The sequence below is a fragment of the Oryzias latipes genome, chromosome 13 (assembly GCF_002234675.1).
Source record: "Oryzias latipes chromosome 13, ASM223467v1".
Classification (NCBI taxonomy): Eukaryota; Metazoa; Chordata; class Actinopteri; order Beloniformes; family Adrianichthyidae; genus Oryzias; species Oryzias latipes.
Genome location: NC_019871.2, coordinates 13,154,677 through 13,172,926, shown reverse-complemented (window position 1 = coordinate 13,172,926; position 18,250 = coordinate 13,154,677). Strand labels below are relative to the sequence as shown.

General features: G+C 38.2%; 1 protein-coding gene across 2 annotated transcripts in view; it reads right to left on the bottom strand.

Annotated features, from left to right (window-relative positions):
- Window positions 1-18,250, bottom strand: part of LOC101173401 (schwannomin-interacting protein 1) — a 246,977-nt gene that overhangs the window by 225,279 nt on the left and 3,448 nt on the right. Inside the window, exons 3-5 of one of the 2 annotated variants that reach the window (XM_011482493.3) lie at window positions 13,092-13,159; window positions 12,089-12,172; window positions 8,625-8,766 (exon numbers count right to left, since the gene is read on the bottom strand). In XM_011482493.3, the coding sequence (XP_011480795.1) occupies window positions 8,625-8,766; window positions 12,089-12,172; window positions 13,092-13,159 (294 nt within the window). The remainder of the gene's footprint in view (window positions 1-8,624; window positions 8,767-12,088; window positions 12,173-13,091; window positions 13,160-18,250) is intronic. The other variant, XM_020708229.2, reaches the window with a different exon arrangement.

The following is an 18,250-nucleotide window of genomic DNA, read 5'->3' as shown; positions in this document are numbered from 1 at the left end:
CTCAAAGTTACCATGTGTTATTGTTCACCTTTTGGCATATCCCTTCAGGGGGTCACCACAGAATCAGCTTTAAGTTAAAGGTGGTTTGGCAGCGATTTGTATGTCCTTTCTGACACAACCCTGTATTTTAGCGGGCTAGGGACAAGCACAGGGAGAGCCAGACTTGGCCCCCCTTTTGGGTACATTGTTGGGCAGTAGCACGAAGGTGTCTTGCCCATGGACCCATACTGGATGAAGCTCATCGCGCCCCCTGGGAGTCGAAACCCTGTTTTTCCATGCACCAGTCTTACACGCAGCCTACTAAGCAATCCAACAGCTAAACAAAATGTTGCCATGTATCTGCACAAAAATTCCAAGAAAATCCTAACTGCACTGAGAAGCAAATCACGAGTCAGGAAATTAACGTTAAAAAAGGTTTAGTGAAATGAGATCCTACAGGTTTATGAGAACCTCACAAAAAAGTCAGAACAAACTCATTTGAATGTACTAAATTGATAAGTAAACCAGGGAACAAATACAATACTTGCACGCAAAAAAAAGAAAACTGTCTAATACATTTAGGAAACTTTGCTTTTAAAACACTTTGACTTCAATTCCTTCCAAGAAACTTCATCAGATAAAAAAATGAACTTTTAAAAGTTCCAGGGTGGAAATAAGATGACAAGCTTTGTTTTTTTTTATTTATGTTTTTACCAAAGCGTAAAACTAAATGTATTTATCCAAGCACTAGACTCCTATACATTATACGCCTACACAGTTCCCTTAAAAATTCCAGTTTCTCTCAGGTTGCTTTGCAACTGCGTCTAAACTTCACATTCATAAGCGTCTCACAAACACATCCACTGTCAGAAAGATAATATAGAAAGCGTGGTTGTTTGTCAGTGTGCTACACCGTCTGCATAGAGGTAATGTCTAGCATGTTTCCTATTAATATGACATGCCAATAATTTGTCATTTCAAAGTGTTCATGTATCAACAACCTTTTTCCCATTTTTTACATGAATGCTATACTTTACAAAACTGAAACGTGGGATGGTCTTCAACCGTCTTTGAAAAAAGTCATGAATGGTTTTTTTTTTCACAATAACTACAGTCCCTAAGCTGTAAACTTAGTCTCACTCTGATAATCTTTTTCTGTATTCTAAAGGCGTTCCCAGTGGTCTTTAATTTATTATGATTAGAGCATTGCAAAATCAAAATTGGATTCAATGAATGTACAGTAAAACAAAATTCTCTTGTTTGGATCAGTGAGGTCTTAGTTCATTTCGGTTAAAGGATAAACCAACAACAAATCAGAAGTAGAGGTTTGATCATGAGTTGGTGTTGTAAGAAGAAAGAAAAATGCTCGTTTTTTTTATTTCTATTTTTATTTTTATGTTGTTGATGTCGGTTTCTACTTTAAGGAAGTCAAATCTGTGCTCATGTCATGCCTGCATTTTCATCCAGAGATGACATTTTGAGCTGGCAGTCACATTTACTTCCCAGTCAGATAAATATGTAAGAGTTATTACCTCTCAGAATGCCAGCTGAGCCGTGGCTTGTTTTGACAGTAAATAAGCTAATAGGCAAATGTTACTGCTTATTTAATGAGTAAAGCCTGATCGATGTCAAATCGGGAGCAGAGGTGTATGAATTTATTCCCAACGAGACATGGAGTCACACCACTAAGACATTTGTTCACAACAGTCCAGGGGGTTGGGGTGTGGCAGAATTTCTCCACAGGGGGAAGTAGCAGACAGGAAAAGGGAGGGAATGACAATGAATGAGAGAAAAAGTGATTAAGAGGGTAGAAGGTGGCAGCATGGTTGCAGCCGTCATTTTGCCCGAGATTCTTGGCAGTGAGAGATGACAGAATGATATCCCGCGAATCCAGCAGAAACGCTTACACTAACACTTTCTCTGGCCCCTGCACTCAGAAAATGAAGGAAAAAGAAGCACAAACAAGTCACAGAGATTGGAAGAGATCAATGTCCACAAACACTTTCTGCAAACAAGCAGCAACGAGCACACAAACTTATCGCAGACCAAGCACAGATGAAGATGTGCGTGACATCTATACTTTACAGTCAATTCCATCTTTCTCATGCAGCGGCAGTCTTGCTTTTTTTAGTTAACCATCCATCACTTCAATCAATAGATTTGTCACCAGAAAGTTGAGCTGCAGCGTCGGGTTTTAAGCGTAGCTCCGACGCATTTGATCTTTGCGAGACTTTAGCTTTGATCCTTAGCTTTCAGTTTGAAATCGAACAAACCAAAACATCTCTGAGGGACACGCTTGGCTTTGATTCAAGTGGATCTGCAAAAACAACAGAGTCAGCACGTGTAGATGGCGTTGTGAAATGGATACTGAAACCTAAAAAGATCCTCTGAGAGATTGTCAAAGCTGAATACAGAGCAGAGCATCAAGGCGACCTGGCAATTATCTCAATTTATCTTAGTAATAAGCTGCACCACTGAAATGCACTTAGCACCTATAACAGCTTGCAGATCTTCATCTATGAGTAATCATGGGTTTAGAGTCTCTGCTCTCTCTGCAGGGTGCAAGACCTCATCTGCATTCACATCTGCAGCCAATTAGTTATTAGCAGTCCTCCACACTTTTACTCACACAAGTGCATCTGCTGAATGTTAAGTTAAACACTACTGGGAAGAATATATTTGGCATGAAAATGACTCTTTTGTTTTACCTTGCATTTGAACTAAAACACATGCATTTTGTGTTAAATGATAGTGTGATTAATTATTGTTCCCAAACCTGACTGCCTCCAACGTCTTCAATAAACGAAGCGCACATTGTCCATAGTGTCCTTAACTAATAGACTGCAACATGGCCAAACTTTGACAAACTTTGCAGCATCGAGCTGAACCTGGGCAGCTGATCTTCTGTATCTCAGAGCTCACCGAGGTGTTTCTGTTTTCCAACACATCATCATTAAATCCATGTAAATAATTGCTATTGGTAGTTCATACGCATGCCTCACATCATCTCTGGGTTCTGACATTTAAAACTTCTAGAGCTCGGATTCTGAACAATTGTTCAGATATAGCCAAGTTGTGCTTACTTCTCTGTCAATTTTCTTCTTCTCCTCTGAGGCCAGATCACGGAGGTCGGAGTCTAAGCAAAGATACCATCACTCTTCTCTCCTCGACGTCTTCCTCCAGCTCCTCCGGGGGGATCCCGAGGCGTTCCTATTTCAGCTGAGAGATATAGTCTCTCCAGCTTGACATGGGTCTTCCAATGGGTCTCCACCCAGTGGGACAAGGACAGAACACCTCCCCATGGAAAACGTCCAGGAGACTTGTAAACCAAATGCTTGACCCACTACAGTGGGCTTCTCTCATTTTGGAAAATTTTTCATTTCTCTACTATGAACCATTAAAAATTAAATATGAAAAATCAATAACAAATGTTGCCTGCTGTGGATGTCCACAGTTTTTTTTTCTGTTTCCTGAGATTGACCTTATATTTTTCCTAAAACTGAAAGCCAACTTAAATTGAATATAAATAAACATTTGCTCCCTTCAAGAGCAATTTTCTTTGCTTCAGCTCAGTGAGCTTTCACACTGGGCTGATTGGGCCACACCAGTTTGCTTCCTAGTAAGGTTTGCCAGAAGAGTGTAAAAGATCATGTGAACTTCAGTGAGGAGAAAACAAGCAAACTCATATCTCCCTTAATAAAGAAGGTTTTGATTATTTAACAGTGAACCCTGTTCTTGTAAAATAATTTTTTATTCACTTTTCTCAAACTAAGGTTTGTAGATGAACACATTTAGTGGAAAATCCTCAAATTTGGCAGAAGGCATGCACATATGGAATAATCAGTTTCTGCCTACCAATAGATGTGATGATTCATAATCTTCTTATAGCTGCCTCAAACGTTCCACAACATGAAATATGGGAATTCCTTCAGCTGGGTGAGAACAAATACTTATATAAAACCAAAGATTTTAATGAAGCTGTTCTTTGGGGAAAACATAAATCAAATAAATTTTAAAAATATTTGAACGAGATCAACAGCAACATATAAACTCACAATGTAGCATTTTCCTTCTACATATGTAGTACAAACTGACGGGACTCCTGTAAGTATTAATAAGTTCTTAAAAAAGTGTAAAAGTTATAGTTGTTCAGTGTAGTGTTGAAGTTACCAGCGTAGCAGTTCCTGCATCTCAGCTAAAGTAAAGTATAACTTCAGAACAGCCCAAACTATTGATTTACTGTAGAAATGACAGAGCAGGACATGAAAGCATTGCTGCATAAATAATATATTTGAGTCCAGTTTTATAGCAGGCCTTCATTTCTGCACATGCACCTGCAATATGAACTTGACATTGAAGTAAACTGTTGAATTCCATATGCATAGATCTACATGAGTGTGTGTAAATCAAGGATGCACAATGAAGAGAGTGTGTGCTGCAGCGTCTTATCAAAGTTTGTGTGTTTATCATCAGAATTCCATGAAATATGTATGAAGTATGTTTTTAACCTTTCCCGCTCCCCTACAGGGCAAAAGCAAGGTCCTTCAAGCTCACATAAGCTAACAAGAACACCCACACAAAGATATAATGTGGCACCCTGGCCTTACACTGATGAATGTGTGTCCTTCAGAGCACACAGGAGCCAGAGAAAGACACAGAGTGAACGAGGCAACGAAGTGAGCAAGATAGAGGAAGAGAGTATGATAGACACAAAAAAATGGAACTTGTGTGTTGTGGGTAGAGTTGGAGGCAGAAGAAATGAGTGATACAATAAATAAGAGTGTGAAAGTGCCTGGGGCAATAAAGCCATTTGGGGCTTGTCTATTATTACTTCCCAAAAACTGATTCTGAGTAAATTAGGTAAGCTGGATTGAGTGATAGAAGCTGATATCTCTTCTGAAGTTTTAAAGTGACACAGAGTGAGATAACACTTGAAATTAAGATAGAAGTACCCAAGGGTGCTAAAGCAGCATTGTCAAAAAGAATAGAAGAGAAGGCCTTTATTGTCACTGTGCACATGAACAATTTGCATCATACGCGTATACAATGAAATGAAAAGACGTCAAATAATAGTTATTAGTGGCCAGTATGTGTTTATTCCTTCAAAGAAACACGTGGCTTATTGGCTACATGAGAACAGGACTGAGTGATTCCAAACAGGAAGTACCCATTGGTCCCATTAAGCCGAAATCCCACCGACTTCTGTGAAGAAACGAATAGCTATTACTCAGACATTCTATTTCCCAAAATGACCATTCTTGCTCTGCTACCTTTTTCAACATGTTCTTTCTAATCTTAATATATTTTTTTATTTTAAATTAGTCAAGTTATAAACTGACCAATCAGATGCCTTGATAAAAGTAGGTGGTCTTTGGCCTAAGCTTTGGTCGACCCCACCATGTTGGGACCAGAAATCATCAGTAAGCAGTGATTGTTCTGAGTTGGTCTGAGTCAACATTTCTATGGCAACCAACCTCACTAATCAGTAGTGAGCTTGTTAGAAAGCCACACCCCTTCCACTTAAAAGCAGGCTCGGGAGAATCTGTCAATGAAATGCTTCAAATGTTTGATGTGAGACCACCCACTTTTATTGAGGCATCTGATTGGCCAGTATATAACTTGAATAACGCACTACAGAAAAAAAAAATCATTAAAAAAAAGGATTAACAAAAACATATAAAGAAAAGGGTAGGGTTTCTCAATAGAAATCTATAGGATATTGGGTTCTTGGGACCAGCAGGTACTTCCTATTTGAAATGCAAGTTGGGAGGGGTCACTCAGTCCAGTTCTCATGCACTCATGCATATGCAGTCAATGGTTGACTCCTGTCTTGATTTTGCGACTTGATGAATGCTGTGGGTGTCCAGATAACAAAATTGAAACCAACAAACCAAAAAAAATGGGTGAATAAAAAAGGGATTGACATTTTGTTTGAAAAGTGATTTATTTTCCATACAGTGAGAGATTATTAGCCTTGCTAAATCCAGTTTCTTTAATCCTGTTTTTGTAGCAGCTGTTTACTCTACCTGGTAATTTAAAGGCAGCTGGATGGACGCCAGTTTGACAGGTAAGCCCCCGGTGGTGAGTAAAAGTAGGGAAAGAGATGGTGATTCAGAGGCTGCGTCTATATGGTACGAATGGACAGGTTAAATTTAATTAATTACCATAATTTTATTGAGAAAGGACATATTAATAAACACTAAAACAAATGTAAGTATGCTAAATTATAGCCGCAAGCTAATTTCCATCTGCAGTCCCTTGGCAGGTTGATGTTAAAAGAAATAAAACAGAGTTTGAGAGAGAGTACACATAAAATTATATATAAAAAGAAAAAACGGTTAAATGACAGTATACAAAATAATACAAATAAAATACAGAATAAAAATAAGAACAGATAAATCATTTTTTTTAAGTCAGTGTCTGTTTTGTAATAATTTTTTCTTCTCATTTCCGGTCATTTGTGTTTGGACATTTTAGATTCCAAAAGCTACAGTTTCAGCTGTTTTTTTTTTTTAATGACAAAATTTGCATTTTCTCTGATTATTATTGGTTTTTCTATTCCAAAAAGTTGGGCCCTGGAATAGCAATACATTTTGTGAGAAAGACATTTGTCTAAATGGGACCTCACAGTCACCTCTAACAACAGCCCGAGTTCCTCTGTAGGAGCCTCTGAGTGATTTCTGCATGATGAATTCATTCAGTAGTGGTGGTGGTGGTGTGTGTGTGTGTGTGTGGGGGGGGGGGTTCTGAACCATGTAGGACTTTATAGACGAGACAAGTTGATTTAAACTGTTTAAGATGTTTGAAGCTCAGGAGTTTGTATTTGTGAAGAATGTGACAATTGTGGTAAAAACAAGTTGTTTTTTTTTATCAGCGCTCTTTTGGCTTTATTTGTCAACAATGTTTTGATGTGTTTAAAATTATGTTATGTATAATTTACAGTTCTTACAATATTTTTAACATGCTTTTTTAAAAGAAAGACATGAGTAAATCAGCCAGCCACCCCTGAACATCCAAAGCGGTAGAAAGTAGTCGAGGTGCTTCATGGGGGCTTTTGTCAAAAGTGAAAATGACTGTATCATCTGCATACATAATAGTGTGTATACATTTTTACACAGATTGGCATAAATACAAAACAGTAATGTTCCCAAGATTGAGGAACCCTCACTGGGAAGTTAAGGTAAGGTGAGTAGATGCCACCCACCTGCAAACGCTGTCTCCTTTCTGATAGATGTGACTAAATCCATTTAGTTTGCATCTTTTGTGAAATGAAATGCATTGAGTCTAGCAATGAATTTATTATGGTTTACTGAGTCAAAAGTCTGGGTGGTGCAAAGATGGATCAGATTTATTTAAAACAATAAATGAAAAATAAAAAGTTGCAATAATATCCCCCATTAGTTAGAGGGAACATTCTCAAAGGGAGAAGTTGCCATGTGTGCCTTGTGGTGTTATACCACCGGAAATGTTTGTCTTAACAAATTCAGAACAAATAAGGAGACGATAGAAGTTCAAGAGAAACATTTTAGATTCATGCGAAAACACTCTTTTGTTTTAAAATAATCCATTATATATGTATACATAATAACATATTAATAAAATATACACATATTTTTTCTTCAGAATAAAATAGTATTCTGTGGAAGGTTTATCTAACAATGTTTAAATACTTCTTTCACTAATTGTAGCATCAATAAAATCTGCAGCTGTTTTAAAAACTCATGGTACTGAGGGTGAAGGCTTCCAGTCTCACCCCTTTTTTTCCCAAGCCACAGTAGTATCTAATTAGAAATACATTTTGCTACTGTGTACCAAACAGCAAGTCCTTTCAAGCAGAACAAACAATCTAAAAACAAAGCAGGTTTGTACAGTCTCACCGAGTAGTACATGAGCCCATCTGTTTGTTTTGAGTTTTTTTTTTCCCCAGCTCTGCTTAAAAAAGGGAAGAAGGTACCAACACTCACACTGGTGAGTATGCAGACATGACATCATATTTTTAAGCGCAGAGTCTCTGCAAAGAGCGTGGGCATAGCAAGAGGGAGGCTTGAATGTGTTGGTGCAACTACTACACAGAGAGGCGACACCAACGCGAGAAGCAGCAGAACAGATGGAGTCTGAGTCTGCGTCTGTCACTTAGAACTTTGGAGGATCTAAAGGAATCCTTTTCACCATCCATCTCCTCATCTCTGTCTCTGCTAGTCTGGCTCTTTTTGCTCTTTTATCCAGTCACTGTTCATCAGTTTGTGGGAAACCGTTTTTCTTTTTTTTGTTCTCCTCTTGCTTTTGTTTGGCTGTCATGGACTGCGAGTACTGTTTAATTCTCCCTCACACTCCCTCAGGAAAATAAGGGGATGAAGAGCAGGTGGGGGGTGAGACGGGGGGATGACAAGGGCAGACGCACTCCATTAATCAACCAACTAGCTTTGAAAATTCACCTAATTAACGTCTAATTACAGAGCTGGGCACATCGCCAGCTGGCCTCCTATGTATTTTCACCAATCCGACCCCTGCGGTCCACCAAATGACAGAAATCATCCCTCTGTTATTCCATCCTGTTTGGTCTCTTCTTCACTAGTCCCTTTTTTTTTCATACAGTCACCAACAGCAGATCAGCACTCAAAAGGACATTCCTGTTGCAGTCTTACCGTACTAATGTTGGTTGTCAACAAAGGCTCATGGAGGCTCTCTGAAGGCAGCACTTCACTCCAGCGATGGATGCTGGAGTTCTCGTCTTTTTCCTCCAGGCTCACTCTGCGGGACATGGTTGCCCGCCAGGCCCGCTGGATCCTGTCAACATAAAACATGTGGGTCTTCGCCTTTTGAAAAGCAAATAATGATGTCAGTTCAAGTAGGCAATTGTATTAAAGCAATCAAACCTATGGTCAGTACATCTGACAATTAGATTGTCTTGAAATAGTCATCAGTGCAAAAACAGGCCTTTTAGAAACCAGTCAAAAATGCTTACCCCATTGGCAGATTTCCTTTAAATAAGCAAAAAAAAAAATCTAAAAAATGGTCTTACCAAGAATAATTATTGTAAGAAAAAAATTCATGTCACTAAGACATACTTTCTAAAATTATTTTGCTTTTGAAAAACTTCTTGAGATTATTTTTTCCAGCAAAATACATTTTTTCTTAAAACCAAGTTTTTTTCTTTTTACTTTAAGATTCATTTTTGCTTTGCAATTAAATGATGTGCTAAAGAATTACAGGAAAAATATTCAACTTCAATGGGTTTAAATAATAAACTATTGTGTTATATAAAAAAGGAATGTAAAAGGTAACGAAGCTTCCTGCAACAATCTGCAAACAGATAGTGAAGGATCTATCAGGTTTCAAAAAAATGTTTGCATTTATCATTTTTCAGGTAGACAAAGCAAAAAAACTAAATAAAACATCAAGACAAAAGAAATGAAAAAAAGGACGCATGCCAGGTCATCATTTAAGGAGGGATTAGACAAGAATAATAGACATGAGAATGAAAACAGGTCGAGTCAAAACAGTAACTTCGCAGTGCTCGGCTTCTGCTAACACTGTCACTTAGCGGCATCACACATGTTGTGCGGGTCAAACGCCAGAGACAGACGCAGCCTCATTAAGATCCCTGATAGCTGCTGAGAAGCGCTGAGCTGCTTTGACGGATCATTTAGCATTCAAGGCAGAACTTAAAGACACATTTGCAGCAGCATTGTTGAAACATAAACAGGGATGTCAGTAGTTTATTCTATCAACACCGTTTAATAATTTTTTTTCACAATTACTGAATATTTAAATCGTTTAAATCAAAAATGATTATAAACACGCAATAAAATAAACCAGGACTAATAAACAGTTTAATATCTCTTGGACATCAGTACTACACAAGCCAAATTACCTCCAAATGTAGCTTGAATTAAAACATGGTAGTCGTTTTGGACAAGTGAGTTTAGTAACATTTGCCAATATCCTACTGACATTATCAAATTATAAAACTGATCCTACTTTCATGGAATAGTAATAGTAACTTGGGTTTTTCTATGCATGTGTCCAGAGAAAATTAGAAAATATAACTGGTGGTTATTTCATGAAAATACATACACTCAGAGCTGCTCACAAATCTTCTTTTTGTGTGTCCAAGTCAATAGCCAGAAGTATATGCATTTAAGTTCAAATCAAGTCTCAAATCTTTAGCTGTCATTTTAAATCTCAAGTCCTGAAATGTACATGTTAAATTATTAAAGAAATGTAAACACATATTACTCTTAAACTACTTTAAACAAATTGAAGGGATACAACAACAGGGTTCTGTTTCTGCATTCCCAATACAAACATACCGTAAGGAAACCTTCTATTTTCAGGCCTGACAGCGATAACCCGAATATAAAAAAAAAGAAAAAAAAAAGAGAATACTGCTTTTGTCTTTGATGTCGAGTCTAAAGCTAAGTCTCAAGTCACTGTAAAGGAGACTTAAGTTAAACCCATATCTAAGTCCCCATCACTGTATGTACCTGATTTGTTGCCTTACGTACCAGTATTTGACACCAGTCTATTTGGATTTTTATTGCACAAAAAGAAACAATGGTACATGGTCAATAGTATATTTTGTGATCTGGTTTACCTATTTTGAAGGCTTACTGTGGTGATTTTGTTCAGTCACACTGGAGGTAGATCATTTTAAGGGAGTAACATCCATATTTTCTGCTCGTTTTCAATTTTTTTACTAACAAAATTTGTCATTGTTTCCTCTTGCTGTGATATCTGTTTAAAGCAGTTACATTACCTTTCTAAGGCAAATTAAGCAAAATGCAGAGGTAATGGCGTAGATTTGCAATCATCACCTTCATTTAAATATAGTCAAAGTTCCAGAATGCAATTCGACTGCTCATCTTTAAAGTTTGATTTGCTTTTTATAGTCAAACCCCTCTTTTCATTCAATGATTATTTAAATCATAAAGTCATGTTTTAAATATATCAAGAAAGACAAAAAATATATTTGTATCAAAATATTTTTGTTGATGCAAAGTTAAACCTTTTAACATGGGAGTGAATAGCAACTGACTTTCAGTGTAACCGTCATGTCACTTTTTTTTTTTTTATGTTCTTGAGTCTGGAATATTTAAACAGCTATTTTAAGGTTTAATTTGGTTTGAGATGCACCATGTAAGTGCATTAAGTTATTTCTAATTTTCACAGCCTTTACACATCTGAATGCATTATGGAGCTTCCTTGAAACCTTTCAAAAGAATAAAAACAATGTGGTTTTTCAAAAAAATCTAAAAGTTAAAAAGATGCTGCAGCACATTTCTCACTCATTTATTCCCACCAAGATTTTTCAAACATTAGCTTTTTTTTCTTCAACTATTGATATAGCCTTTTCATACTGTGGCTATTGATCTCACCTCAGTTCACAACCCCTACAAACAAAACTCCTTCTCTGTCTATCACTTTTGAGTCTCTTTCATCCGTGTAGTCACCCTGACAACAACGTCCAAGATAGAGAGTGGGATCAATTACTCGATAGAGAAACACATTCACCTGCAGTGGAGCAGAGAGTCAACTGAACCAAATGGAATAAATTGAATTAAGCCATAAATCCCTGCTCTAAAACCAATACCTTTCCCCCAGTCTTTGTCCATCCCTATTTTCTACACTTTTACTCTGTCCTAAGCTTTATTTTATCCACCCCTGCCCCATGTAGGACTGCCTTTGCTGGGGGATTTGGCTCCTTTCTACATCTCAACCATGTTTCCTCTACACAGAGAGAGCTTTTTCCCCATCCACCTTAAACTTTTAAAGAATAAAAGCCTAAAGCGAGAGCTGTTTCTTACTCAAATCACCTTAAAAATCGTATTAGACTGTCACTGAGGGTTCATGGCCCCCAAATTGCACTTTAACCTCAGAGTCCCAAAAATGCAAATAAAAGCAAATGACTTGATTTTATGAAGCACTGCTAAAAAGCCCATGCATTAGAAAATGCTGAAAAAAGTATTTGAGCATAGAATATCTGCCGACAGCGTGATTCAGCGAGGTGCTCTTCGAGGTGCTCTTCAGCAGGAAAAGTGCTATATAAATAAAAAGTTGAATTTGAATTTGAGTTACGCCACACAGTGAAGTCAATGGAGATACTCACACAATAGCCTTTATCTCGAGGCACTGCTGTTGGTCAAGGTGGCGAGGGTCATTGTACTCATCTTCACTCCTGCAAAAACAGCCTCTGTGAAAAACAAATAAAGCTATGAAGCTTTAAGTAGTCTGACAAGCTGCTCTTGTTGTTTGAAACCTATTTATGCACAGAGGTTTAAATGAACAACTTTATATTTGTAAGGATTTAGAGGCTGTTTAGAGTTAACTTTAACAAGGAGACATTGTTAAATACAGTCAACACTCGTAATCCTTGTGCTATCCTAGTCACTAGGCACTTTAACATTGGGAGTGGGGTCATCTAGACCTCACAAGACAGTCCGCTGAACCTTTTTTCTTCAATGATTTGTGATCTTCACTGGTGTCCTCTCCACCTTTATCCACCTTTGTCATGGTAGGGAGAACACGTCAATGTAAGGATCGGGTCATCTGGACCCCATAGGATAGCACAAGGGTTAGAAATTAAATGGTCAGATTTCTGGGGTTGCCAAACACACCTGTGGCTAAAAAATGTGAGAATAGGAGCATACATTTACAGAGAGGCCATCAAAGCTCAGATCTGAATAAGTTATGGTATATACTTTTTTTATTATTATTATTATTAGTGCTGCACAATATGTAAAAATAAATAAAATAAAAAAAACCTGTTGCAAACATACAATAATTGTCAATATTGAACACAAAATCCTTTTATATGATTGACTGACATGCATTGTCTGACCAAGGACTTTAGTGTGTTACTGTAATCCATTGGAATTTTGGGCTGTAGATCCCAAATAGTGAATGAGCTGGTTCAACAGCTACGATAGAAAATTTCATTTTTTTTGGTTTTAAATCCCTATTTCAGAGTTAACGGCTCATATATTTGTAGTATTATTACTACATTAAGTTTTTTGATGGCAGAATTTTTTATTTATTGTGTGATTATCACTCAAATGAAGGGACTTCCACATAAGACTGTAAATGACAGCTGTGTCATTCAAGCACCTTACCTCTCAACTTTGCGAACTGCTTGCCCTCCACTGTGGCTATGGCAGCGGTTACATCTCTTTACTTTTTCCTGCAAAGAGTAGGCATCAGTTAAGAATCTGTGTGTCGGTTCTAAGTTAGGGTAAGTGCAGACAGTTGAGTTAGAAAAGGAATCTGCTATAAAACTGAAGCCAAATCGCAGCTTGGTTCACTGTGGCACCTCCTGAAAGGAAGGCCAAGAGAGAGAAAAAAAAAAACGTCTTCAGTGTTGAGCAGACATTGGAGGAAGTGTTATATAAAAACAGTAGTACCTTTATAGATTTACATGTTATGCTGTCTCACGTAGCCTTAACTCAATTTTAATAAAACACAATTAATTTTTCACAAACTAAATGTCTAATTTCCGATAAATAAACTCAAGAGGCTGTGTGCGTCTAGTTGTCTGCACTGCAATGAGTCAACAGGATCATACAATTGTTTAAAAGATTTTTACTGTGTAACAGCATGTGACAAGTGTCAAACCAGCCCAATGATTACTCCGAACCAGCCCTGAGGCCCCTTTCAGGCAACTCTGCAGGCAAAAACTGAGCGATGGGGCATGTTTCTGCAATGCCAAGGCAAGTCAACTACACTTTAGTCTTCAATATGGATTTTTTAAAATTTTCTATCTACATCAGATTTTAGAACAGCACCACTATAATATATGTAATGAGAAAAATGCCTTTGTTATCTTTTGTAACTTAATTACAGTCGCCTTTCCACTGCTATGAACGGCAGTGTTGTTATCACCAGCATTTCTAGCTTCAGCAGGCGCCTGCTTGCAAGAGTAAATCTGCTTTACAGTGAGTTGCATCACTGCAAGTGGACACGCAGAGGATTGCAAGCTTGTGATTTCAGGTTAACACTAAGGAGCCGTTAACTTTTAGTGAACCGTATACTATTCTCAAGAATTGCAGGAAGTACTAAAAATGAGTGACTATAGCAATCACAAAGTGTCAAGGCAAGTGACATTGCCCGAATACCTCAGATACTGGGTGTGTGTTAAATGTGTAAATACGCAGTTGCAGGTTTTACGCCCACAACAACCTATCTGACACTAAAAAAAATATAATTCCGTTCCGGGGGCGGGGAGAAGCATTTCTCGGCCTGAACTTCTGCTTCTTCCTGGGGCCTCAGCGGAGGCCGCCTTCCCCAGGCAGATATGAGGCACTTCGACCAAATTGTGTTGCTTATCACTAGTTTAAAGTACTGGAGGATACCAGTACCATAAACTGGTACTCGTATTCTGAATCATTTCAGATACAGAAACCGACACCTGGAAAACACTTTAACTAAAAATAAAGGCACAAACAAAACTAGAACTCTTAAAGCAGTGTTTTTCAACCTTTTTTGAGCCACGGCACACTTTAACCTTGACAAAAATCCCACGGCACACCAGCATCCAAAAAAAAAAAAAAAAACAGAAATTCATGGTCTGTATTGATCGACAGCCCCCCCCTGCAATCTCACGTGCATTTTTGTGATAATTGTGGCAGAAAAAGCAGGAAGTTGCAGCTGTTTTTTCTAACAGATGACGTGAAAGTTAAATTAGAAAATTTAGAAACTGTTTGTTTGTTGTGGTTTCAAGACGTTTCACAAAGACAACTCATTGTGCGCTGTCCCTTTAAGCCAATGCATCATGGGAGATGTAGTGTGAAACTGCCAAAAACTTGCAGAAAGACTCGCGTCTCGGAGCTTCATTGTTTTGTTCACTTGTTCCACAGTCTGACACCAGACTCTGTGGAAAGCTACACCGCTAAAGACGAGCTTTAGCTGGTATTTTTGTTAGAACTGAGAGACTTTATCAGCAGAATTAAGAACAAGGAAGTGAAGACTTTAAGCACTTCTGATTGGTCAGACTGATGACATGTGATTAAGCCTTCAAGAATGATTGGCGGAGACAGGCAAAGGTGCGGGACTTTTTCGTAAACTGTCATAGTTGCAGGTAAATCGCGGTACCGTCATTCTTATCAAAATGTCTTTAATAGAATTAAATAAACACAAAGAAAAAGTACTTTTTAAGATCTTTTATATTCCTAACTACTCAGTGTTTTATCAGGGCCTGTTTGGATGAACAAAGAGCTGATTTCCTGGAGATGGAAAATGTTTTTAGATCAGTTAATGATTAATGAGGGCAATTTCCCACGGCACACTTGACCATCTCCCACGGCACACTAGTGTGCCGCGGCACACTGGTTGAAAAACACTGTCTTAAAGAACTATAATCCATAAGACATTGTGTCACCTCGTGCACACCCATCTTGGTGCTGTGTTTTTGGTAATACAGATGGGCAGAAAAGTATTTGTCAGTCATTGATTCTACAAGTTGGCCCACTTAAAACCCATGTCACACAGCCACTACGTTTTGCACATTTTCCACATATAACATTTTGTGTTTGTCATTTGTCGATGTGCACAGATGACCGTTGAGGGTTTCGGCCGATGAGTCTGTACTTGAATACGGTTTTGAACTCTTCAAAATTTTGGTCAGTTGAGAATTACGCAGTTTATGCGCATTTTACATAGTTTATATGAAATTATTATTTAAATATTTTGCAGTTGTGCCTGATTGTTCAGAGGTGCATAAGCAAATTTGTGGCTTCCCACGACTGTTCTATGTATGTCTAATGGAGTTTTCACGAATGTACCAATGTATAACCTTTACCGCGCACTCATCACGTTAAAATTACGTAAATGATGCACAAATTTTGAGCCAGTCTTGGCCTTTACTTTACATTTTCTTTATGTGGTTTATTCGTACTTCTTCGATGGTTTTAACATGGGTGATTTGTAATGCAAAGACTACAACCGTTCTCATTTTTTCCACGCATATTAGCGTATGACCAATTTTTATCGGTCCAATATGTGCAAAATGTACCTAGTGGGCATGTGACATGGCATTTAAAAGATAAGAGGTCTGTAATGTTCTTCATAGGTACATTTCATTTGTGAGACAGAATTAAAAAAAAAAAACGAATCCAGGAAATCACATTGTATTGTTAATAATTTATTTGTATAATGGTGCAGGAATACAACACTGGATGGTAAAGACAAAGGTCAAATATTTTCTGTAAGTTTTATCAGATTTGCACAACATGTTGAATCTGTAAAAAGCCAAAACCTTCTATGTCTGCAGTTGCGCACCAGAGGATTGTTATTGCTGTCCTAGCTGTACCATTCTGGATGTTATCGCTTCTTCACTCAATGAAGTCGGCAAAGATTAGGAGTTTAAAATGCTAGGCAGGAAGCCACCGACAAATTTTACTGCATGAACAAGTGTTTGCAAGCATTTATTGGGTATTTAACCCAGATACTCAAGTCAGAGAAGGAATGCACAACAAATGGAAGCAGTAGAGCTTTATTTGCCAGTGAGATCATCTTTAAACGACATAAAATGCAGCAATAACAATCTGTTGAATCTGTCACAATAGATTATCGCGATAAAACAGGCCGATTGTGATCTACAGGTCATTGCCATTGCAAATGTCAACTATAATGCCTCGCCCTGTCAAATAAAATGCAGTCAAGCTATATTAAAATATCCCTAAGGAGTAGTGCAATTTCAGATGATGAGAGCAAAGGAATATTTGAATCAAGCAGGGTAATCTAGTAAACCAATACAGGCAGCCACATGCAATAGTTTTGCAGAAGTAACACAACCTCTTCTGCCGGCCATGTAAACAGCTTAATTGCATTATTTTCAATTTCCCAATCAGGGCAATCAATAGAGTGAATGGGGAGGTGAAGGTAGACGGTAATAGGCTCTAAGTGGCTGAAAAATGTGAGACAGACAGAAAAGAGGAAGGAAGGAAGAAAACAACAGGTCACAGCAGAAAGTCTCCCCCCTTTAATTGATGACTTATTAAAATCCTAATTTCTCAGAGTCCTAGTTCTATCACAGAGATCAATAGGAGGCGTCCCTGAAATACACAAACTCACACCTACGGTGTCAATTGGATGTGAGAGGTGCCCTTCAAGGAAAGCACCGCAGTGATAAAGCTTCCCACACACGTGACCTCAACATGCATGTTCGGCACAGAGAGCTGCATGCACAAACACACATGTTTACGTGAGTGTGCTCTCAGTAGATTTCACTGTAGAGATGCACTGAAGTATCAGACCACTTGCTGTCCATCTGTAGCTTGACTTGTTGATCAGCTTGTGGAAATACCCGATCAGATGCAGCCGTATCACCGGAGATGCTTATTAATCGCAACATCGGAAATCAATTTACATACGAGGTACGTGCAAGGAGTAATACGGGAGTCGACATTTACTCTTGAGCTCGGGCTCAAACCAAGACTGCTGAGAGACGCAGGCCTTCACTGATGTGTTCTCGTCAATGCCTGACTTGATATGTAATTTTCTGTTATGGCTTTGGGGCAAACCGGCAGGCATGGATGTCGTCATGTAGTTTTGTGTCAAACCTTTAAAAGTCAATTAGAGATGAGAAAATGGTCGGAAAAAAAAAGAAGAAAGACAAAGACGTGCTTGAAAGCTGATATCAACTGAAAGTAAAGCGAGTTTCATACTAATAGGCGTTCACACAAAACTCGCGTTGCTGAGAGAGTAGGTGCATCAGACCGACTTATCATATTCCGGAATTGTCTCTAAGACTAAAGAGTTCAATTCTGTCAACAATCATTTTATTCTATGATTCTCAAATATCTAAGGTAATTTTACTTTTTTTCTTATTTAACACATAATTGTATTCAAAGCAACAGCAGGGTTTCTGACATTTCAAACCAGCTTGCTTAAGAGTTTTGACTTAGCACACAAATTTATTTAACCCTGGGAAGTGAACCTGCAACCGATCGCTTAGCAGGTGTCTACCAACTCCACTGAACTCCAGCAACCCCTATTAGCCACTCTATATCATGTAAAGTGTTTATCAATGTATTTTCCGCTGACCCAATGGCTCTGAGGAACTCTTTAGTCTCCCTGGCAGTAAAGCTCACAGCTACAACCAAGGGAGTGAGAAAGTCCCAATAAGGGGTAAGAAGAAGTGGGCGGAGCATTTCCTGTTCTCCAGAAAGATGAAGATTACAGGAAATGTGTGGAGTAACATGATGTGATCACTATTTTGCTTGTGGTGGACAGTTCATTATCCTATTGAAGAAAAGGGGGACACGTGAAGAGTAAG